Source organism: Cervus canadensis, chromosome 4 (genome assembly GCF_019320065.1).
Source record: "Cervus canadensis isolate Bull #8, Minnesota chromosome 4, ASM1932006v1, whole genome shotgun sequence".
Taxonomy (NCBI): Eukaryota; Metazoa; Chordata; class Mammalia; order Artiodactyla; family Cervidae; genus Cervus; species Cervus canadensis.
In genome coordinates, this window is record NC_057389.1 from 66,442,254 (window position 1) to 66,468,739 (window position 26,486).

General features: G+C 36.1%; 1 protein-coding gene across 1 annotated transcript; it reads left to right on the forward strand.

Annotated features, from left to right (window-relative positions):
- The first annotated feature begins 23,871 nt into the window (after positions 1-23,871).
- LOC122439248 (olfactory receptor 2L2-like) lies at positions 23,872-24,810 on the forward strand. The gene has a single exon (XM_043464338.1). The coding sequence runs from the start codon at positions 23,872-23,874 to the stop codon at positions 24,808-24,810; it is 939 nt and encodes a 312-aa protein (XP_043320273.1).
- The last annotated feature ends 1,676 nt before the right edge of the window (positions 24,811-26,486 follow it).

Here is a 26,486-nt window from a genome sequence, read left to right on the forward strand (position 1 = left end):
GATCTTTCTCACAAATTTCTGGTTTTAATGAGAATATGTGTCACTTTGATATTTCATGTTCAGTTCAGTTCATTTCAGTCACTCAGTTATGTCTGACTCTTTGCAGCCCCATGAACTGTAGCACACCAGGCTTCCCTGTCCATCACCATCTCCTGGAGCTTGCTCCAACTCATGTCCATCAAGTCAGGGATGCCATCCAACCATCTCATCCCCTGTTGTCCCCTTCTCCTCCTTCTCCTCCTGGTAGAGTATTTCTCATCTGTAGAAGTTCCACAGGCTGCTTATATCTCCCTATTATCTCCTTCTGCTACTGTTTCTTCTCCATGCTTGATCACAGGGAGTTTTTTTCTAGTCGTTGTTATAAATCTTCCTCTATTAATTCTGCCTTCTGTATCATTTCTGAGTCTATGGATCAAATTTCTGCTTGTGGGGAATTGTATTTGTTTTGTTGCATGCCAGGTAATTCTAACTGGGAAATTTGCATGCTTATTTTAGGGTTCTAGATATTCTGTGCTCCTGGAGCTATTGTTGGGCTCCGTTCTGGTAGCAGAGAAGCTGCATCAGAACAGTGTAAGACTTTTGAGAATTGCTTGAATCTTTGTTAGCTGAGACCAGAACAGACTTTGGTCTGGCTAATTTTGTACCACTAGTGAGGCAATACCATTTTTGAGCAGTCTATGTATGAAAATCCTCCCCTGCTCTTCTTGCTTATCTTTATCATTCTGATACATGATATCTAACAGCACTCACTAATCCAAGACCTCAGCTTGGACACCGAGGCACAGTTTGTACCCATCTCCTTGCTCTAAGGTCTAGACACCCTGAGGCATTCTGGGTTGCCCTTGCAGGCCCCCTTCACTTGTTTTTTTCTTTCAAACCACTGTCTTGTGTTCCTGTTGTCTCATGAATGAAAACCTTTTGTTCAGTAGTTCCTCTGGCTTTTTTCTGGTTCAGTACAAGTGTAAAAGAAAGAGAGCACTCTGCTTGGTTTTGAAATAACTCATCAGTTAATAGTTTGCAACTGATGTTTTCTGTTATTGTAGAATGTTTTCTAGATCTGCTCTTAAGATTTAAGATTGTTTGATTTTTAGTGATTGACTAATTACTTAAGCAATCACAAATAAATGATTATGAGATTACTTACTGTGTCAATGTTCATCTTTTCTTTTCTATTAGAAAGTGACAATTCAGACTGAAATTACTAGCCACCTCCAGGATGTAGAGAAAGTAAAAGAAACTCAGGGAGCAGAAGTGCCCTCAGGTATGATGCTCTCAGTCATATTTAGAGAAAACTTTCTATCTCTCCTCTTTCATCTCCCCAGTATTACAGGCCCCAGGGATGACAGGGCTTCCCAGAATCCTGGGAGCTCTCTACTCCTGCCCCCAGCCCTGAGGACTGGAGGCAGGGAAAAGCTCCATTAAGGGATGGGAAGTGAACCCCTGATCAGCAGATTTCTCCCAGACAGTAAATGACCCACTATAGCCCTGTCAATATTCCCTGAGATGAAGTTATGCAACTGGAACAGCCTCAGGCTCTCCTGAACTGTTCCAGTGTCCTGGTTGGACCTATCAGTGCAGAGACAGGGTCTCTAAGAAACCCTCCAGTGTGCCTGTGAGTTATTACAAAGCACCTTTATAACCCTCTCTCCTTTACAGACCAGGGTGTCAAAGCTTGGAGTGACCATGAAATTAGGAGTTTCCTAGAAGAATGGGAACTCCTTGAAGGTGAAGCATTAGAGAATTTTCATGTAGCATCAAAAATAATTGCCAGGCGTCTCAAGCAAAGAGGCATAATTAAGAGCAAGAGAAAATGTCTCCAGATGCTCATAAGCATGCACGACTTATATTGGACCATTCATGATGTCAACCAGAAACCAAGAAATGAACCTTTGCCATGTCCTTATGGAGGGACCCTTCACAGGATCTTCGGACATAGGCTGGAGATAAAGGAGTTTTCAGGTTTGTCTCTTATATTCATTTTCATGTTTCTTGAGTAAGTGGCATCACCTGGCCCAGATGTTGCACTGTCTCTATAGCAGGGCAGCATTAAATGACTGGTCTCTGCCCACAGGCTCCCCCCTGCACACTGCACAGAAGACTTCAAGGTCTGAGCATCTACCTATCCCTCTTCCTATTTCTCCTCTATATCCCCAAAGCAGTGAGGGACTTTTCTTATAGCTTGGTTTAGAACAGATATGGCCCCCTGGGCCAGACAGTGACATGCAAAGATTCAGGAGGAGGGTATGTGGTGTCTTCATGTTTCCCTTGTACATCTTTTTCTCTCTCATGTCCTCCCGGTGCAGAAGTGGCTGCCCTCCCACCGCCTGTGTGCCAGCCTCCTGCCTGTGCCACCCCTGATCACTTTGAAGAGCTATCGTGGACTCCCCCACTTGTGATCTACATAGAAGATCCTCATGTACCCAGATGGGAGCCCTGGAACATGAATCTTCCACAGTCAAGTCCATTCCCATGTCCTGCATTTCTCCTACCTTACCCTGGCCCTCAGCCACCATGGTCTCCTACCACACCCTGGTCATCAGCAACAGAGCTCAGCTTTTTCTGACACTGAGTCGGATGGAGAACTTACGATTAGGAGTTCACAATTTGATTCAAAGTACAGACAATAGAGTAGCGCAACTCTCTATCCTAATAACTTCTTTCTTCCTAGCCCAATGTAATGAGAAAAAAAAAAACAAAACTATAAAAATAGATGACTGCTACCCTCTCCCCTTTCTGCCTTGTACTGGATTTTGGATGGGACCTAGGATTATAAAATGTCCTAAGGGCTGGAGGGGTTGGGGTTCACTTTACAGGTAACTTGAGACTTGTTACCCTTTCTCTTTACTCTCTCCATCGTGCTACTTGCATGGAGGATCACTAACATCAGGGACAACTTAGACATTCAGAGATAACTGTGCTCAGTCATACCTTCTTCATTTCCTGAGTGTGATTGTGGAAATTGTTTAATGTTTCTGATAATTATATGCTTATTTTTTTAAAGAAATTGCCCATTCAGTTTTCAGATAACTGTATCATTATATGTTACCACCAGGAAGGTTTGAGTCATTCAGTTTGTTTCCTCATTATCATTTTGTGCTGTCACAATTTAAATTTTTGCAGTTCTGACAGTTCTTCAGGAAGTGGCATCAGCAAACTCAGCCCATTTTAGCATGCTCTGAGCAGAGCTTAGAATGATGGTCCGGCCTCTGCCCATAGGCTTTTCTGTTTATCATCCCAAAGTGGTGATATCTCATTGTGGTCTCAATTTGCAATCCCTCTTGGCTAATGACTTTGAACATCATTTCATGTGTCTATATGCCATCTGTATATCATCTTCAGTGATTGGTCTCTTCAAGTTTTTGGTCCATTTTCTAATTGAATTGTTTTTACTCTTATGAATTGAGAGTTATTTATTGTAGCCTTCTATGAGATGTGTCATGTGTAAATAATTTATCTTTGTGCCTTTTTTTTCCCCCTACAAAACCTCATATGGACAGGATAAAAGTTAAATTTTGATTAGGTCAATTTTCAAATAGTACTTTCAGTTTCTTTGATAGGCATATTCAAATTATCTGCTCCATATTAGGTAATTTGCAGTAGTCTGTGTGTTTTGAGGAGAAGGCAATGGCAACCCACTCCAGTATTCTTGCCTGGAGAATCCCACCGACAGAGGAGCCTGGTGGGCTGCTGTCCATGGGGTCGCACAGGGTCGGACACGACTGCAGCGACTTAGCATGCATGCATTGGAGAAGGAAATGGCAACCCACTCCAGTATTCTTGCCTCCATCCATAGTTTTTCAGGCACTTTGTCAATCAGATCTAATCCCTTGAATCTATTTGTCACTTCCACTGTATAATCGTAAGGGATTTGATTTAGGTCATACCTGAGTGGTCTAGTGGTTTCCCTACTTTCTTTAATTTAAGTCTTTGCCAAATTTGGCAATAAGGGCCATCATCAGTTGTATGCAAAAATGTCATAGTCCATTTCTGGACATATACCCAGATGAAACTAAAATTTGAAAAGATACATGCAACTCTCTGCTAATAGCAGTGCTATTTACAATACCCAAGACATGGAAACAACCTAATGTCCATCAGCAAATGAATGATGAATGAAGGTATGCCATATCTTATCTATCTATCCATTGAGATATATATATATATATCAATATATATATATATATGCATGCTCAGTCATGTCCAGCTCTTTGATCCCATGGACTGTAGTCCACTAGGCTCCTGAGTCCATGAATTTTTCAGGCAAGAACACTAGAGTGGATTGCCATTTCCTACTTCAGGGGATCTTCCTAACTCAAGGATTGAAACTGAATCTCTTGCATCTCCTGCATTGACAGGTGGATTCCTTACCATTGGCACCACCCAAAATGCCCATATGTATAAATATTATTTAAATAAATATATTTAAAAAACAAAATAGACACTCAACAATATACAGGACAGATTTGTGGTTGCCAAGTGGGGAGTAAATGAGGGAAGGACTGATGGGAGTTTGTGCTTAGCATAGGCAAACTATTATGTTAATATATAGGATGAATAAACAGTACATTCATGATATATAGCACAGGGGACTGTATTTGTTATTCTGTGACAAATCATAATGGAAAAGAATATATAAATATAACTGAATTACTTTACTGTACATAATAAATTAAGACAACACTATAAGTCATCTATACTTCAATACTTTTTTATAAAAGAAGCAAATCTGTCTTCTCAATGTTAGAGAAATAAATTATACTTATGAATTCAGGTCTTAAAGAATGAGCAAAGAATATAGAGAAGAAAGCACCTTCTGTGTATCACTAAATTCATTCAATTGACAAGTGCAAATCATACTCAATTGTACTGATCTTCAGTTTGTGCTCCTTCTTGGCCATAAGAATAATGCACATGTTTAAGAAAACATTTGATATATTTACTATGTGAATTTATGAAGGGCAGACAACTGTCTATATCTCACTCAAATAGGCATAGCTATGTTTCTTTTATTATTTCATGGAACCTTTACAAAATATTTTGGGTGTTAATGGTTATCAACTTATCTTCTGACTTTAAGTACCAGATTGGAGTTTCTTTTTCATAATGGGCAACACTGATTATTCATTTATGGAATTTCCTGTAAAATTTACAGTTAGATTCAAAACAAAATTAAAAAAAATAAGTAAACATTTTACAGTTCTTTATTTAGCTTGCATACATACATCTCTTCAAAGAAAAAAAAAAAACTTTAAAAACAACCAATGGAGAATTACAACCAAACATCAAGTGATTTCATCATATGGGGGTTGTTTACAACATCAAAAATTTACCTGTTTGGAAAGTCAAGGTGGCAGAGGAGTAGGTGGATGTAGAGTACATCTCTCTCCATGGTGCATTAGGAATACACCTTCAGACACAGAAGATCTTGCAGAACACCAGTTGAGAGTGGGCAGAAGTCCCTGATCACCAGAAAGGAATATACAAAATACACAAAATCAATAGGACAAAGGAAGGTGGGGGAAAAGAGAGTAAACAGGACTGGACTTGCACCCAGAGAATGGGGGAACTGAAGCAGGGTCAAATCATCCATCAGGGTAATTGCTTGAGACAGAGGAGAAGCATTTGAGGCCATTGGAGAGTGCATCAGCTGATATGTGACAAGCTGAATGGAATGAGAATCACATAGACAATCCTTGCCAAAGCCATATATACCCCAGACAGGTATACAAGTGAAGTCGCTAAGTTGTGTCTGACTCTGCGACCCCATGGGTTATAGTCTACCAGGCTCCTCTGTCCACGGGATTTTCCAGGCAAGAATACTGGAGTGGGTTGCCATTTCCTTCTCCAGGAGATCTTCCCAACCCAGGGAATGAACCTGGGTCTCCCGCATTGTAGGCAGATGCTTTACCATCTGAGCCACCAGGGAAGGACAGGTATGCAAGTCCCCTATAAAGTGCAGCGGCTGGGAGCTGGATCATACGGATTGGAGAGCAATCTCAGGGTGAGGTCTGCTGTCGCCTGCAGGGAGATGGCCCAAGGGAACTTGCAGGGGGAGCCTGTGGTGGGAAATGCCAGGGGAGGAAACCCCAACAGCCACAAAGGCAAGGCAAAACTGCTGAGTCATACACAAGGGATGAAGCCATCACTTAGCCTCTCTCTCCCCAAACACCAGCTCTGGCAGCTGAACAATGGAGGAAGGCACCAGAGTGAGCAGCACTTTAAGTGTCTGATGCACTGAGCAATAGAGAAGGATCCCATCCAGGGTGGCCATTTAAGGGCCTGACATGCCGAGCAACAAAGACCAGCCAAGAAGCCCATTTGACTGCCAGCTGCCAGAGGCTACAAAATGAATCTAATAGGGTTGGTGTCCCTGCACACTTGGTGCTGCCAGGGTCTCTGCGATCCAAGCAGCTGCACCACTTCCATGCTCAATTCTCACTGGGGCAGAGCTGCCAGAGGCTAGGAGAAAACACTAACAGCACCATATCTCCTGTGACAATGGCCGCCAGCACCCCTGCATACCTGCCATAATCCATAATCCGAGGATCCTCATAATCCAAGCAATGGTACCACCTCCATGCTCAATTCCCACTGGGACGGAGCTACTAGAGGTTAGAAAAAACACTAAGAGCACGCTATCTCCCACTTCCCTAGCCACTGGCTCCCCTGAGTACCTGGTGCTGCTAGGTCCCTGAGATCGAAGCAGCTGCACCACCTCCTTACCCAATTCTTACTGATTGATGTAGACTGTTAGTCACTTGACTCTGAGACCCCATGGACTGTAGCCCACCAGACTCCTCTGTTCATGGGGTTTCCCAGGTAAGAATACTGGAATGGGGTTGCCATTTCCTTTTCCAGGGGATCTTCCCAACCCAGGGATCAAACTCAGGTCTCCTGAATTACATTCAGATTCTTTACTATCTAAGCCACCGGGGAAGCCCAGTCCTCCCTGGGGCAGTCCCAAATCCTCCAGGGTAGCCTCAGGAGCAAACTTTTATAGATAACTCCCATGCAGAGGTGGAGATAAAACCACAGTTGAAACCCAGGGACAGGGTCCTTTGGAAGGAAGAGGACCAAAACCTTCCCACCATCTGTAAGAGCTGCAGATAGGCAGACTCTGTGTCTATGGAATTTATAAAAGGGCAAGAATTCCCCCAAAAGAAAATACACTTTATCTGGCAGCTATGGACATTGGAGGCAAGAACACACAGGGGTAGGACCAGATTAAAGTCTGAGCTGCCCCCACACCAGGTCCGGAGACCAGCCCAATACTGAAGGACATCCTAGAGAGGCAAAGGTGGACTGTGACTCACAGCGAGGGAAAAGACGTGACACTGAGATCTGAGAAAAACATTTATTATTATTTTTGTATTTTGACTTGTTCTATAGTTCTAGATTCTTTTTTTTTTTTCTTCATCTCTTGCTGTGGTTGTTAGTTTTTCTTAGTACTAATAACTGTCTAAGCTTTTGAGATTTTTTTTTTTAAATCAGTTTTTATTTCCTTAATAAACTTCTGCCTCTATGTTGGCCTTTTGAGGTTATGTGTGTGTGTGTGTGTTTAATCTAATTTTTTTAAATTATAAAAAAATGGTATTTTTTCTTTTGTTTGTTTTCTTAGTTTTCTTTTCCTGCTGTAGTTATTCTTTAATATACATAAATCTTCTTATGTACTTCTGTTTAACTTTGTTTTCTATTCTTCCTCTTTTTTCTTCCTTTTTTCACCATATTTGTTAATTTTGTTTTTTTTCCTTTATTTCCCATTTGGCCCCTTGCTTTGGTTTTGTTTTCCAGTTTGTGCTTTAGATAGTTTTGCTTTTAATTGGTCGATATCATTTTTTGGTTTCCTTTGCTCACCAGGTCAATTTCTTGTACTTTATTTTCTTTGGACTGTATTGGTTTTGTTCATATGTGTATATGTATGTGTATGTGTTCAATTATTTTTGTTATTATTTGCTTGGTTTTGTATCCATCATTTACTTGGGACTCATCTCTTGTTTCTTGTTTTGTTTTTTGTTTTTTAGGTTTGTTTTAACACCCTTTAATGCCATGACAAAAGACTTGTGGAGTCTCAGTTCCCAGCCAGAGATCAGGCCTGAGCCTTTGGAGTGGGAGTGCTAAATCCAAGACCAGAGAACTCTTAATCCCAGGGAGTATTAAATAGTAAGAAACTAGAAAGAAATCTTGGATTATCAAAATCATGACAGTGATGAATGACTGATGTATTTTACAGTTGAAAAGAATCATTTTTTCCAAAGTAGAAGAACCACATTTTTGAAGAGATAATACAAATTTGGATATTTTTATAATAAATATTAGTGAACATTTAGAGATTTTTTGAGCTTGAACTGATTAACAAATGATTTTCAAATGGTAATGAATATTACTTGTTGATCTCTTAATATGGAAATTTTTCTCAAATCAAAAGAAAAAGAAAAACTGGATGATATATAAAATTTTTAAAAAGGATAGTTTTCTGTTGAAAATACACCTCATATTACATGATGTAAATCCAAACTGAAGGAAAAAGGAGACTTTTACTGCTTAACATCCATGACCAAAGGCTTACTAAACATTTATTCATATACAGCAATGTTGTACAACTGAATTAAATGGAATTTAGAATATAATTAGCTTAAATACTTAACTGAAGTAAATTTATTTCTCAATACAAATTAATTTCAATTTATTCAGAAATTATTATATTAAAAAGAGTAATTAATTTGCAGAATTGCCAGAAATGTTAGCAAATCAGGTCTGGAAATTATATCACCACAAGCAATTTCCAAAATGTGCCTGAGGACATTTCATGTAAAGAAAGACACCACTGTTGCTCCTCCTAGGCACCACTCACAACCCAGAACAAAATGATAAGCTTCTCTGGAAAACTTGTTTACTGTTATTCTTACAACTTTTCCTTACTGGAAGTGCACATCTCTTGCTTCTTCAATTCAGTCATTCCAAAGTTTAAAGTTTGGGATCAATGATTCATAATTCATAGATGAGAGTCAGACAAAGCAGCAACTATTTAGCATAGATATCAGAACTTAAGCTTTGTAAGAGATGTAAATTGAGAGGCTAGATACAGAAAAATGGTCAATTTATCTAGACTTTCTGCTGAAATAGAAGTCCTGTAGCTTCTCAATTATATCTTTAAATGATCCTTATGTGTGAGGATTATATGAGAAGTATAATTTTCAAAATAGGTAATATTATTAATATATATGGTATACACACACACACACACACACACACACATATACGCATACTCAGTCACTTAGTCATGTCCGACTCTTTGTGATCCCATGGACTGAAGCCCACCAGGTTCCCCTGTCCATATAATTTTCCTGGCAAGAATACTGGAGTGGGTTGCCACTTTCTACTGCAGGGGTTCTTCCCCACCCATGGATGGTAACTGTGTCTCTTGTGTCTGCTGTGTTGGCAATCATATTTTTCACCACTCTGCCACACCACGGGAAGCCTCATGATTATTAATAGACCAGTGGGACCAAAAAAAAAAAAAAAAGTTAGGGTTGAATACAAAAATTAAAAGTAGATACCCTATTAAAATTGTCACTTCTTTTAGAATACTCAAATGCATAGCCCCACACCATGCTTGCAGTTTTGGTGACTCCTGGGGATGTATGCAATTAACACCACCTCTCATAGTAAGTTCAGGAAATATAAGGGTACTTCAAGATCCTATTAATACCTGGACTTGCTAAGCTCAGTAATTCTCTGATTAAGTAAAAATCCATCCCAATATAGCTACCATCTTGTGGCTAACACAAATATGGTCATTTGTGTTTCCCTGAGGATGATTATACCCTGAGAGCTAAAGAAAAGTCTTGGTAGCACATACACAAATTCATTTGTTTCTAACTTAAATTCTTACAGATATTGCATCTTATTATATACATATGTAGAGAAGGAGAGAGAGAGAGAGAGAGAGAGAATATCCAGATCCATGAAACCCAAAGAACTCAGAAATTTAAACATAAATAAGTCTTCACTGAGACACATTGTAATTCAAAAATCGAGTACTTAACTGTATTTGTTTTTGTTTTGGGGAGTTTTAGTTGATTTTTTTTAATTTAATTTTTATTTTTTAACACCAAAAACATTTTGTATTGCGGTATAGCCAGTTAATAATGTTGTGATAGTTTCAGATGAACAGTGAAATGACTCAGCCTTACATACACATGTATCCATTCTAGCATCAAACACCCCTCCCATCCAGGCTGGCACATAACATTCAACAAAGATCTGTGTTCTTTGCAATAGGTTTTTGTTTTAAATATAACAACATGTACATTACCTTCCCAAAGTCCTTAACTGTCCCTTCCCCTGGGCAACCATGAGTTCAATTTCTAAGGCTGTGCATCTCTTTCTGTTTTGTAAGTAAGTTCATTTGTATCATTTCTTTTTAGATTCCATAGGAGATGTCATATGATATTTCTCCTCTGTCTGACCTACTTCACTCAGTATGACATTCTCTAGGTCCATCCATATTGCTGCAAATGGCCTTATTTCATTCTTTTTAATGGCTGAATAATATTCCATTGTGTGTGTATATATATATATCACATCTTTCTCTGTCTATTCCTCTATCAAAGGACATTTAGGTTGTTTCCACGTCTTGGTCACTATAAACAGTGCTGCAATGAACACTAGGGTGCATATATCTTTTCAGGCTTTGTTTTTTTCTGGATATATGCCCAGATGTGGGATTTCAGGGCCATATGGTAGCTCTATTTTTAGCTTTTTAAGGAACTTCCATACTGTTCTCCATAGTGGCTGCATCAATTTACATTCCTACCAACCGCACAAGAGGGTTTCCTTCTCTCCATACCCTCTCCAGCATTTGTTGTTTGTGGATTTTTTTGATGATATTCATTCTGACTGGTGTGAGGTGGTATCTCATTGCAGTTTTGATTTTCATTTCTCTAATAACTAGCGATTTTGAATATCTTTTCATGTGCCTATTGGTCATCTGTATGTCCTCTTTAGAGAAATATCTATTCACATCTTCCACCCATTCTTTGAGTGGGTTGCTTGCTTTGATGCTATTAAGTGTCATAAGCTCTTTGTGAATCTTGGAGACTAATCCCTTATCAGTCACATCATTTGCAAATATTTTCTCCCAATCTGTGGTTTGTGTTTTTATTTGTTATTTCCTTTGCTGTGAAAAGCTTTTGAGTTTAAGTAGATCCCATTTGTTTATTTTTGCTTTCTTTCCCCTTTATTTTGGGAAAAGGATTAAAAAATATTTTGCTGTGATTTATATCAGAGACTGCTCTAAGAGTTTTATAGTGTCCCTTCTAACATTTAGATATTTAATCCATTTTGAGCTTAATTTTTTGTATGGAGTTAAAGAATGATCTAATTTCATTCTTCTACATGTAGCTGTCCATTTTCCCCAGCACCATTTGCTGAAGAGGCTGTCTTTCCAATATTGTGCAGTCTTGCCTCCATTGTCATAGATTAATTGATTGTAAGGGCATGGACTTATTTCTGGGTTTTCTATCCTGTTCCATTGATCTATATTTCTATTTTGGGGCCAGTACCATACTGTTTTGATGGCTGTAATTTAGTAATATAGTCTGAAGTCAGGGAGCCTGATTTCTCCAGCTTCATTTTTCTTTCTCTAGATTGTTTTGGCTATCCAGGTTCTTTTGTATCTCCATAAAATTTTGAGGTTTGTTGTTGTTGTTGCTGTTGCTGTTCTAGTTCTGTGGAAAATGTCATTGGTAATTTCATAGAGATTGCATTGAATCTGTAGATTGCCTTGAGTAGTATAGTCATTTTGACAGTATTGATTTTTCCAACCCACAAACATGGCATATGCTTTCGTCTGTTTATGTCTTCTTTGATTTCTTTCATTAGAATCTTATAGTTTTCAGAGTATAGGTCTTTTGTTTCCTTAGGTAGATTTATTCCTAGGTATTTCTTTCTTTCTTTTTTTTTTTTTTTGATACAATGGTAAATGGAATTGCTTCTTGATCAAGTATTTTAAAATAAATTTCAAAAATTTTGATGGTACCAATATTACCCCTTCCCAAGTAAAAATTGTATTTAATTCATTTACTGAAAATTAGGGGGAAAAAAAGAATACTTATGTTTTAATCTTTAATAAAATATGTTATTGAATATTTTCTAAATATCATTGCAAATAGCATGCAATACAATTTTACTAGTTTAATACATGAAAATTGTTTCATAATTTAATTTAATAGCTTTTTCTAAAAGAATGAAAACAATTTGCAATTATGCAGTACCTAAAATAGATAACTCCAACATGTGTGATAGCTTAAGAATTTCTGCTTATATGATCTCATTAAATTAAACACATTCCATTTGATTTATTAGATTTTTTAGTCAATATAATCACAACTGGATAATAAATGAATATATACACACAAACTATTACTTTTCACTAACTGAAGAGCAACATATAAAATATAGGATACTCAGGAATTACCTGTCTGTCCAGTGGTTAGGACTTGTGATTCCACTGCCAAGCCCTGGGTTCAATGCCTGGTTGGGGAAGATCCCACGAGCCACATGGTGGGAACAAAAAAATAACAAAATAAAATAAAGTAAGTGAAATACATGATCCACAGAGTTTAGAGACATAATAATATTAGAATCTGAGTAAATAATGTTCCCCCCACTGAATTGACCCTTAAGAATGAAAATATCTCTAGAAGTTATTGCAATTCTTTTCTTAAACTTGGCTTATGGCCATCCTGAAATATTAAGGACTTGACCTAGATTATCTAAATCCCAGTGGATGTTACTAAGTGAATACCTACTCCCTCTGCTGCAAAAAAAAAAAAAAAAAGGATTAAATTGACTGTCCAGTTAAAAAAGGCTTAGAATCAAATCATTGTTTCTCCTGAGTTCACACAGAGGTATTTAAAATAAAGTGGAGATAAAATTTAACATGTACATTTGTCTAGAAATTTTTCAAATGCGTCTACTCAGAAAATGACATTGCTTATATTATGAAGATTGAACTGCTGTAATCAAGCCACTGATTTTGTGAAACTGTGGATATAATGAAAGGTACTAATTCAAATTGCATTTTATTTTTATTCACTAATGAAGAGGAGGGATTCTTCAGCAAGTGCTTAAGAAAAGTTTATTCAGAAAAAGTACTTCTCTCTCTCTATATATATATATATATTTATATAATATATGCATTTATTATATATATATATATTTATCTTATATATACACATAAATGAATACAACCAGGCATCTCATTACCCAAGGAAATCAAAAAAGAAAACTATTTGACTTAACCTTTTTAACAAGATATTTTAATATACTAAAATATATATCCTTAAAGAAATAAATAAATGGGCTGTGCAAATGTTTATTCACATTTTTTTAAGACATGAAGCTCTTTTTAAACCTAATACTTGTTATTATGCAATTCTGATAATTGATGATTGCAAATTACTGATTGTAAAATGATAGTGCAAAGTGGTAAAATTGGTAACTGCTGATATTGTCTATGAGCTATTATTCTGAACTTACAGTGAACAGTACCCTTGCCTACCTTCATCTATAACATATGCTGAAATATAACTGAAAATAATTATGACAGTCTGTGACAAAATATGCAATAAATATTCATATAAATTAAAATCTTTTTTGACCATAATTGAAATAAGAACTTTATGGGATAAAAGGAAATTGAAGGATAAAAAATACTAAAGAAGGAAGGATTCATTGTATCCAGTGGCTGTTACGTATCCTCTGAAAATGAGATAGACTGCAACCAAGAAGAGAATGCTTTAAAACAGCATAGGTAATATAAATCAAATTTTTTAGGAGTAGAGACGTTTTCATGCAAGCACACTGTATAATCTGATCGAGGCTGATTCTATTGCATTAACACTTTTGGCGGTGTTGGTTATTATTTGGGTTGAAATCATTCAGGATTTTAGGTATCATTTTGGAAAAGGTGTGATGTGATCTATGTAACCTTTGTTATGTTAAGAAACAGAAGATTCTAAATGGAGTTTGATGTAGAATGAGTGGCTGCACTTTTTACAGTACCGTTCAGCAGAAATTGTAGAGAAAGAAATGGACAACAGACAGTGGTTTTGGACCTGACCATAAATGTGCTTTCTGAAAAGGGAGTGAGATACGGGTCTTAGAAGAGATAGAGCCAATATGATTTACACTACAGTATGCTTTGGATGTGCTGAGTTACATTTGAAGAATAAATCTAACACTTAAGGGTCCCAATGCTCAATAAAGACTGACTGTGGAGGACAGTCTTTCTTATTTCCTGATCATTTTATTTTATTTTATTTTTTGTGAATGAAGCGTGGTTACACAGCATCCATTGTAATCTTAATATGGCTTCCTACTTGTTCTTTTACTGTACATGAATTCAGACTTTCAAATCAAAGTCTAGAAATTACTTGTCTAAATTTTATATGAAAATATGAAATGGTAAATATAATGAAGATTAAAAATGGCTACCATTACCTGACTGTGAATACAGATATGCATGAGGGAGTAAATTGCTTCAGTTGTGTCAGACTTTTTGCAACTCTATGGACTGTAGCGCATCAGGTTCTTCTGTTCATGGGACTCTCCAGGCAAGAATGTTGGAATGGGTTGCCATGGCCTCCTCCAGGGCATCTTCCCTATTTAGAGACTGAACCCACATCTCTTACTTCTACCTGAAATGGCCGGTGAGTTCTTTACCACTAGCACCACTTGGGAAGCCCTATATGTGGTATATAAATAATTTATATATATTTATTATTTATATACAAATAATTTATATATTTATTTTATATTTGTTATTTATACATATAAATAATTTGAAGGATAACTTCTAGAAATAATGCAAGTAACTAACTGTATTTTTTATGATTATCCAATTCATATTTTTCAAAAAAGCAATGTAAAATTGAAGTATCTTATGCCTTTAACTTTTACATTTTCTTTATTTACTTTTTACTTCTTGCATACATCAATGAGTTTTCAGTGAAAGAGTAATAACATCTGAATAAACGACCTCACAGAGATTTTGTGAGAATCAAATGGATGTAGCATAAAGAGACAATTAAAAACTATATAATCATGCAATTGTGGTGGATGACAGGTGTATTGAAATGATGGTATGGTAAGGATGGGCTTCCCAGGTGGCGCCAGTGGTAAAGAACCCACCTGCCATTGCAGGAGATGTAAGAAACCCAGGTTCGATCCCGGGTTCGGGGAGATTCCAGAGGGCATGGCAACCAACTCCAGTAATCTTGCCTGGAGAATCCCATGAACAGAGGAGCCTGAAGTGTTAGACATGACTTAGCATGCACACAGGCATGGCAAGGATATTGATAAAGGTGCTAAAATTACAGCTCCTCTTTAATGATATTTTATAGCCAAGGATGCAGTGCTTTTATGTTTCGTCTCATATGTAGCTTGTAATAGCTCATATTTCTTTGCATCTGCTCTGCTTAAAAAACACATGCTCAGATACTTACAGTTTTAATCTAATCTTACATTTCTTGTAAGTAGATAGGCCAGAATTATGTACTGTTTTAAACCTAAACTCTCTTTGGTGTAACTATTAATGAAGCAAAATAAACACATTCTCATTGTGAAACCAAATTCGAAGGACATATTCTTAAAATCAGTGTCTATCTTTGAAAGTTTCTGTCTTCCTTATTATCTATTTACCTAATAATACACAGATTTCACTGAGTAATAGGAATTAGAAGCATACAAAAAGTTACACATACAAACGCTCACTGTGTATTCTAGGTCTCTTTTTATAGTAAAAAATGATTGTTCTCTTAATGTATACTTTCTAAAACTGAAAATATATATTACTTGATTATTAAATAGTATCGGTAAAATTCCTAAGTCAGTAGATTAATGTAAGCCATTTTGTACTCTGCTTCTTCTCTATTAGAACTTATTGTGGAAACACTTGAAGGAATGTGGAACCTCAAGCAGGCCTCCATGTGAGGGTATTATGGACTGCTATGCTCAGCTGGTAAAGAATCCACCTGCAATGCAGGAGACACTAGTTCGATTCCTGGGTCGGGAAGATTCACTGGAGAAGGGATAGGCTACTCACTCCAGTATTCTTGGGCTTCCCTGGTGGCTCAGCTGGTAAAGAATCTGCCTGCAATGTAGGAGATCTGGGTTAGAGACCTGTGTTCGATCCCTGGATAGGGAAGATCCCCTGGAGAAGGGAACAGCTACCCACTCCAGTATTTAGGTCTGGTCACTAAGAGTTGAACACAACTCAGTGACTTTCACTATATTTATCTAGACTCCAAAGAACCTACTTCTGGGTAATGTGGTTCTATGAAAGACATCTTGTAATGATAAAAATTCTAGACACTTGAAAAAAATGCAAAATAATTCTTTGGATTTTTTCTTTTTTTTTTTGGCTGCACTGGGTCTTTGTCATTGTGTGGATGTGGGCCCTCTCCAGCTGTGGTGAGCAGAGGCTACTCTATGCTGTGGTGCATGGGCTTCTCATTGTAGTGGCTTTTCTTGTGGGATGCAGGCTCTCGGTTCGCGGGGCTTCAGTAGTTGTGGTTCACTGACCCTAGAGTGCAGGCTCAGTAATTGTGGCACGTGGGCCCAGTTGTTCTGCAGCATGTGGGATCCTCCTACACCAGGGATTGAACCCATGTCCCCTGCACTGGCAGGCAGACTCTCAACCACTGGACCACCAGTGAAAGTCCCGAAAATAATTCGCATTATAAAAATTTAGACTGAGTACTGTCAGTCAATTTTTAAGAATTAGAATTGACTTCCTTCAAAGGCCTCTTGGTAAAATTACCCCAGTAACCTGGTTTCCCAGCCCTACACATGATGAGAAAGGCAGGTTAGTACAGAGAATGTTCAGCATTTTAGTTTACTTCAGGAATCTTAAGAGAAGAAGAAATCCAAATTTCTGTGAAATCTGATAGAGTGTCTTTGAGCTTTAAAGATTTTTGAAAGTCTCATCTGAGATTTCTCATAATACATCTGACAAATTTAATTTAAGGAAACTTGTAAATCCACATTCTTTCTGCATCTCTGTAAATAATCACATAGCTTTATTTTGTAACCAAGAATAGTATTTATTTGAGAATCATTTGATCAAAAGTGAGAAGAAATCTCCACACTGTTTTCCATAGCGGCTGTACTAGTTTGCATTCCCACTAACAGTGTAAGAGGATTCCCTTTTCTCCACACCCTCTCCAGCATTTATTGCTTGTAGACTTTTGGATAGCAGCCATCCTGACTGGCGTGTAGTGGTACCTCATTGTGGTTTTGATTTGCATTTCTCTAATAATGAGTGATGTGGAGCATCTTTTCATGTGTTTGTTAGCCATCTGTAAGTCTTCTTTGGAGAAATGTCTGTTTAGTTCTTTGGCCCATTTTTTGATTGGGTCATTTATTTTTCTGGAATTGAGCTGCAGGAGTTGCTTGTATATTTTTGAGATTAATCCTTTGTCTGTTTCTTCATTTGCTATTATTTTCTCCCAATCTGAGGGCTGTCTTTTCACCTTACTTATAGTTTCCCTTGTAGTGCAAAAGCTTTTAAGTTTCATTAGGTCCCATTTGTTTAGTTTTGCTTTTATTTCCAATATTCTGGGACGTGGGTCATAGAGGATCTTGCTGTGATTTATGTCGGAGAGTGTTTTGCCTATGTTCTCCTCTAGGAGTTTTATAGTTTCTGGTCTTACATTTAGATCTTTAATCCATTTTGAGTTTATTTTTGTGTATGGTGTTAGAAAGTGTTCTAGTTTCATTCTTTTACAAGTGGTTGACCAGTTATCCCAGCACCGCTTGTTAAAGAGGTTGTCTTTTTTCCATTGTATATCCTTGCCTCCTTTGTCAAAGATAAGGTGTCCATAGGTTCGTGGATTTATCTCTGGGCTTTCTATTCTGTTCCATTGATCTATATTTCTGTCTCTGTGCCAGTACCATACTGTCTTGATGACTGTGGCTTTGTAGTAGAGTCTGAAGTCAGGCAGGTTGATTCCTCCAGTTTCATTCTTCTTTCTCAAGATTACTTTGGCTATTCGAGGTTTTTTGTATTTCCATACAAATTGTGAAATTATTTGTTCTAGTTCTGTGAAAAATACCGTTGGTAGCTTGATAGGGATTGCATTGAATCTATAGACTGCTTTGGGTAGTATAGCCATTTTGACAATATTGATTCTTCCAATCCATGAACACGGTATGTTTCTCCATCTGTTTGTGTCCTCTTTGATTTCTTTCATCAGTGTTTTATAGTTTTCTATGTATAGTAGAACTGCCATATGACCCAGCAATCCCACTTCTGGGCATACACACTGAGGAAACCAGATCTGAAAGTGACACGTGCACCCCAATGTTCGTCGCAGCACTGTTTATAATAGCCAGGACATGGAAGCAACCTAGATGCCCATCAGCAGATGAATGGATAAGGAAGCTGTGGTACATATACACCATGGAATATTACTCAGCCATTAAAAAGAATTCATTTGAATCAGTCCTAATGAGATGGATGAAACTGGAGCCCATTATACAGAGTGAAGTAAGCCAGAAAGATAAAGAACATTACAGCATACTAACACATATATATGGAATTTAGAAAGATGGTAATGATAACCCTATATGCAAAACAGAAAAAGAGACACAGAAATACAGAACAGACTTTTGAACTCTGTGGGAGAATGTGAGGGTGGGATATTTCAAAAGAACAGCATGTATACTATCTATGGTGAAACAGATCACCAGCCCAGGTGGGATGCATGAGACAAGTGCTCCGGCCTGGTGCACTGGGAAGACCCAGAGGAATCGGGTGGAGAGGGAGGTGGGAGGGGGGATCGGGATGGGGAATACATGTAAATCCATGGCTGATTCATATCAATGTATGACAAAACCCACTGGAAAAAAAAAAAATAAAATGAAAAAAAAAAAAAAAAGAATCATTGTTTTCATATATTATAACTTGTATACTGGGGAATCAGTCCAATATTCTACATCATGTGGGATACACGTGATATTTATGAAAAAATAATTGTTCTTCTATTTTTCCCTTTGCAAAATTCTGACACCACACATTATTTGAAGATTGATTCCTCTGCACATGTTCAGGTCCTTGCTATAAGTTTTTTACCATATCTTTGAAGTTCCAGATATGAAATAATGTCAGTTACATATGAATTCTATTTTTGACTTTCTATTGTTGGCAAATATATATATATATATATATATATATATATATATATATAATCTATTTCCAGTGTACTAGGTTAATAACATGGAATTTGCTGACATTATAGTGTAACCATTACCTACATCATGCTGGAACATTTTTATCTTGCCCAACTGAAACTCTATACCAGTTAAACACTAAGTCTTCATTCCTCTCACCTCCTAGCTCCTAGCAACCACCATTCCACTTTCACTTTTATTAATTTGACTATACTGGGTAACTCATATATGTGGAATCATGTGTATGGCTTGTCATGATTGGCTTATTTTACTTAGCACACTGTCAGCTTTAGCCATGCTGTAGCATGTAGCAAAATTACCTTCTGCTTATTCATTTATTGGTCAAAAGACATTTGTGTTGCTTCTACCTATTAGCTATTGCAAATAAAGCTTCTAAGAGCATGAGTGTATAGATATCTATTCTAGATTTTGTTTTTTATTTTGGATGTAACCTCAGAAGTGGGATTTTTGACCCATATTTTGATTTTATGCTTTTGTTGTTGTTGCTTTGTAATTTGCAATAGTACTTTTCAGAGTGGTTATATCATTTTTCACTCCTTCCAGCTCTGCATGTGTTGTAATTTCTTCATATTCTTACCAACACTTATTCTTTCCTGCATTTTTAAAACATAGCTAAAGGTGAAATGTGGTATCTTATTGTATTTTTTCTTTGAATTTCTCAAATAATTATTGATGATGACTATATGTTCCTGCGTTAATTGGTTAGCTCTTTATATTCTTTGAAGAAATATTTATTCACATGTATCTAACCTTTGAAAACTATTTTTTCTGTTGCTTGGTTGTAGTTTTTTAATATATTCCCTATTACAATTCATTATCTGATATATATCAATATTTTCCATTCTGTGAGCTGCTTATTCACTCTGTTAAAGTTCATCATCATACAGAAGTTTTTAATTCTGACAAATTCCAATATCTATATTTTTGTTGGTATTGAACATGCTTTTGGTATTATACCCAAGAATGCACAGCAAAATTCAGTATAATGAAACTTTTCTCATTTTATTCTAAGAATGTATAGTTTTAGCTTTGTATCTGCTTTTTCATCCACTTCAGTTAATTTTTGTGTATGTAGTAAAGTAATGGTCCTAGTTCCTTATATGCATGTGGATGTCAAGTTTTCTAGCAATATTTGTGGTAAAGACATTCCAACTGAACTTTTGAGACACTTCTCGAAATCATTTGACCATATGTTGTTTTTTTTTTTTTCTGGTATCTCTACTGAATTGTTTTGGTTTATGTTTGTCTTTGCCAATACTACACATTTTTTATATATTATAGCTTTGTAGTAAGTTTTAAATAAGAAAGAATAAGTTCAATTATTTCATAAGATTGTTTGGGCTATTCTGTGTATTTAAAAATTTTATTTGGATTTTGAAATGTATTATTTTCTTTCTTCAAAATTCTCTTGGAATTATGGAAATCATTTCATTGCACCTGTCCTGTAGTTTGCTTACGGTAATGTTGACATCTTAGCAATAGTCAGTTTTTCAACCCATGAGCGCAGGCTGTTTTTTCATGTGCTGGCATTTATCTCTCCTTTAGTTTATTTCAGTGATGTTTTGTGACTGTTAGTGCAAACCTTTTGTAATTTCTTTGTTTTTTCCTAGGGCTTTTATCCTTTTTCATGATATGCTAAATGTTATTGTTTTAAGTTCCTTCTTAGTATTTAACATTATTCGTATAGAAATACAATCAATTATGTATCCTGCAACATTCATGACTCTGTTTATTAGTCCTAACAAGTTTTTATTTCCTACATTTAAGATATCACTTCTGAAGCAGGATAATTTTAATTCTTTCTTCAGAGTTCCAGTGTTTTTAACTTGTTTTGCTTGCCAAAATGTTAGTACTTATAATACTGTAACTTTAATTAGAAGTTTCGAAAGTGGACATTCTTGCCTTGTTCTTGATCTTAAAGGAAAAACTTTTAGTCTTTCACCATTGAGTCTAATGTTAGTTGTGAGATCAGTTTTCAACTGCGACATCAGTTTTACATCCCTTTAATATTTTATTCAAGTAGAGTAAGAACATGATCTCAATAGCTCACTGAAAGTGAAAGTGTTAGTTGCTCAGTGGTGTCTGACTCTTTGTGATTATGTGGACTGTAGCCTGCCAGGCTCCTCTTTTCATGGAATTCTCCAGGCAAGAATACTGGAGTGGGTTGCCATTCCCTTCTCCAGGGGATCTTCCCAACCCAGGGATTGAACCCAGATCTCCTGCATTGCAGGCAGATTCTTCACCATCTGAGCCACCAGTAAAGCCCCGATAGCCCACTATCAATATACTTTTCATCAATATACTTGCTTTCTAATAATAAATATCAAATAGTATCTCTTGACACTTTAGCCACTGTGGATGGAAAACTTTCTACCCCACATACAATCACATTCATGCTTTTCTCTTTTCTCATCCTTTCAACATAGTTGCAACACAGTTTCTGGCATGGCTATGCTGACAGCATTTTCCCATCTTTTTGTACGTTTTACTAAAATACAAAAACATAAGTTATTGTAAAACCTGATGACATTTTAGTTAGTATTTTTAAATATTTATTTACTTATCTGGTGCACTGGGTTTTAGTTGCAATATTTGGCATCTTTGATTTTTGTTGTGAAATGCAGGATCTTTAGTTGTGGCATGTGAGATTTTTAGTTGGAGGATGAGAACTCTTAGTTGTGTCATATGGATCTAGTTCCCTGACCAGAGATCAAATCCAGGACCCCTGGATTGTTAGTGTGAAGTCTCAGCTGCTGAACCACCAAGGAAGTCCCTAGTTAGTATTTTTATACAATAATTCTCATTATTGCTGTTTCTCAGTCAGGACACTTTCAGGATCATTCAATTATAGGCAACATTGAGAATTTTCAAAAAATCTTTTCAAGACATTTGGAATTTTCAAGAAAATATCTTTCAAAGAGTATTGTTTAATTATTTTCCTGTGTTCTGTTCATGCTTTTTGAATATTGTGGTTCATTTATATCAATTCTGAAAAATGTGTTTCTTTGATAATATTAAGTCACTTTTTCTATATGAATTTCTAGGGGTGATAATAAGTTTATATCTCTTCCCTTATATTCTCTAACTCTTATACCCTTTAAAAGACAAATTTTATATTTTATGATTTTTTTGCCTTTTTTTATTCTGCTAGATATTTTTCATTTTGTCACTGAACGTTTCACTTATTCTTCCTTGTCAGTTCACGTTATTATTTTAATTTGAGAGAGACTTTGTTACCTTGTAATTTATTTTATATATTTAATAATATTTACAATGTAGAATAGTAATGTATTGTACTTCTTTGAAGGTAAAATTCTTATTTTTTTAAAAATGCATTTTTTGCATTTTTAAATCATTGTATTTCATTGCATGGTTTTTCTGTGTGTGAATAAGTATCTGTGTTTGTGTGTATGTGCACATGACCATGGTCTTTCCTGTAGTAGTCTTTCTCAAAATTCTAACAATTTTGGCACTAGAACAATTATTATAACTAAAATAACAAAAATTATGTATGGCTTGTTCCCTTACAATATGTCCTAAGAATCCCTCCTCCCACCATGAGGAAGAACCCTTGGATGCCATTTTTCTTTTCTCCATTTAAAAAACTGACCATTTTTATTCCCAAATTTATTCTTTCATAGGATCCTAAACTATTTCATCTCTTATTGTGCCTCATGTTCATCCACTTTCTTTTAGTTTATAATATATATTTTTAATCATAATTATAGCTGTGTTTTAACAGGGAGAGATTATAAGTGCTTAAGTTTTTTACTCTAACTTAGAATTGGGAGGAGCTTTAAAATAAAATAATAAAAGTTAAAATTAAATGTGTATGACAAAATTTACTTATCATATAAGTGCTAGAGAAGCAGAGAGATGTAAAATATATGTTATTTTTGAGATTTTGCACAGATTTATCAAACTACAATGAGTGTGATGTAGAGATATATAGGCAAATGCTCTTTGTTACTTACAGAATTCAGAATCTCATTCAGGAGGAAGATCATAATTTTGTGTAGATGGTACTTGATGATATTCATCTTGATTTCACAATAGATGACTCAAATAATGTTACTGAATTCAGGGAAGCTTGATTTAATATTTCTGTTCAAAAAAGACTCAAGAAAGAATAATAGCTTCTCAACATAAGCGATAGGCTACTACAGATTTACAGGTAAGCCTTAGGGTTTGAATATGAAAAATAAATCATTTCTTAATGGTGATAAATATTTATTCATAATATAATTAGAAAACACATGCATTTACATGATTTCCTAAGAATATATTTTGAGTATGTTACCTAATTTTGATGTGACTTGAGTTTTTATAGGGTAGTAAAGCATACTTATCCTAATGATGTCAAAATATAAAATTTTCACAATTTTAAAGATTTCCTGCAAAAGCTCATAGGCCAAAATGTTTGTATTTTCAAGTTCTAGTCTCTTGATCAAAAAAACAAAAAAGTTTTGCTTTTCCAAAATTAATAGGTTCGGTTATTCATTTAAGAGTTGTAAATTGTTAAATAGTACAGTTTAATCATGCAACAATTTCAAAATAGCTTACTTGACTTTCTTGCTTTTGTGTCTGCCTTAGGAAAAATTATATTAATGCCACATGGAAAATTATAATCAAACATCAACTTATTTCATCTTACTGGGGTTGTTCCCATCTTCAAGAATTGGCCTATTTCTTTTTAGTCTCATTGTTCTCCTTTTTCTAATGGCTCTATTTGGTAACCTCTCCATGATCCTCCTCATCTTTCTGGACACCCAACTTCAGAAACCCATGTATTTTCTACTCAGTCAGCTCTCCCTCATGGACCTGACCTACATTTCCAACATTGTACCCAAAATGGCCTACGATTTTCTATTTGGAAACAAGTCTATCTCCTTCATTGCATGTGGGATACAGAGCTTCTTTTTCTTGACTTTAGCAGGTGCAGAAGGATTGCTCTTGGCTTCTATGGCTTATGATCGTTATGTGGCGATTTGCTTTCCTCTTCACTATCCCATCAAAATCAGTAGAAGAGTATGTGTGTTTATGATAATAGGATCTTGGCTCCTGGGCTCAATCAACTCCTGTGCCCACACCATATATGCCCTTCATATCCCTTATTGCCGATCCAGGACCATCAATCATTTCTTCTGTGATGTTCCAGCCATGTTGACTCTGGCCTGCATGGACACCTGGGTCTATGAGTACACAGTATTTGTGAGCACCACCATCTTTCTTTTGTTGCCTTTCACTTGTATTGTATTTTCCTATGGCCGTGTTCTCCTTGCTGTATATAGAATGCACTCAACAGAAGGGAAGAAGAAAGCCTATTCAACATGTAGCACCCATCTCACTGTGGTAACTTTCTACTCTGCACCATTTGCTTACACTTATCTCCGTCCAAAATCTCTGCGTAGTCCAACAGAGGACAAGGTTCTTGCTGTCTTCTATACTATCCTTACCCCAACGCTCAACCCTGTTATCTATAGCATGAGAAACAAGGAGGTGATGGGGGCCTTGAGAAGAGCAATTCAGAGAACCTGTTCTGTGAAAATGTAAAGACAGTTTTTCCATGAGACCTAGATGTTAAATACAAATTTATTAATCATCATGGTGGTTTAGTCATGTCTGACTCTTGTGACCCCACGGACAGTAGCCTGTCAGGCTCCTTTGTCTATGGGATTCTCCAGGCAAGAATACTGGAGTGGGTTGTCATTTTCTTCTCCAGAGGATCTTCCCAACCCAGGAATCGAACCCAGGTCTCCTGTATTGCAGGCAAATTCTTTACCAACAGAGAGAAGCCCCATTAATTGGCATACAACAATTAAAATCTCCTTTGGATTAATTTTAGTCCTTGCAAATTTAATGATAAAATAAGATTTTAATTATTATTATTAATCAGCATACAATTATTAAAATCTTATTTTATCATTAAATTTGCAAGGACTAAAATTAACCTAGAGGAGAAAACCACTCATGTCTACACAAATCTTTTTTGCAAATATCTGTATATCCATATCTATATGTTTATGTTTATATATGTTTATTTATATGTGTGTGTATATATATATATGTATATAGATGTTTTTCAGTCTCTCTCTTTTTTCCTCATTATGCATTTTCCCCTATTAATTCAAAAAGCTTTTAATTTTTATTAATATGGTATACATGTAAATGATCTTTTGTATGCAATAATAAAAATGAAAACTAACTGAAGTTGTCATTCAGCATGAGTTCTACTATTTTGCATTTATATTTCAATATGCTTAAAACATGTTTTATGAATGACAAGATCAAATTAAAAGTCAGAAGATCTCATTTTCTTTTCACTCTAGGCCTATAATTGCCAGTAACATTCTTTTCTTCAATATAAGGAAAATATATTTCAGAGATTTAGTTGAGACTTCACCAGGGATTCTGAAGTCCTTACACTATGCTGAATGGAAATAATTCATATTCTTTTTAGGGTGTACCCTAGGGAATTGATTTAATATTGGTATACTTGGGATTCAACAATAAGGACCTGGAGATGTCAACAGAGATCAAGGAAATTGTAAAGTTATACAATAAGTGGGTCAAAGCTTTGTCTCATTACTAGATATTAGAAATATCAAAGACTTTCTTGCAACCATCCCCTCACTTGGCACATACTCAATTTACATCCTAAGCAGTCACTTCAACTCTCACATTAGGTGATAAAACTCAGATGAGATTTTATTCTCTACTCACTGTATCCCATAGTTCTACTGAAAGAGGCTGGAGAAAGTTAATTTGTAAGAACAAATTTCAATTCATATTAAGGATTCATAATTTTCCTAAACAGATCCCACTGCATTCAATAAACATCAATCAGCTCAAGTGAAAGTCCTGGTTGAAGTGTTATCACTATCCTCCTATTATCAGAGCAGCAATATTCTTTACCTCTCAGGTGTGCCAAGGAAAACAAGGGTCATATCCTTTGTTCAAATTCTCCAACATATTAACATAATATCTCTTGTCTGACTTTACCCTCCATTCTTAGAAACCAGCTTGACTTAGCCTGGGACCCCCTCACTCCACCCTTTACTTGATTAACACATGTCTCAAAGAGAAAACTATAAATAATTTGTGTCATCAATTCTCCCATATTGAATTTCACATGGATAGCTTTTGGAAAGTCTGCAAAAAAGGGATCTATGTTTTAATATCATGTTAACATAGCTCTCAATGAACAAAACTCCCAGTGAAAGCACTCT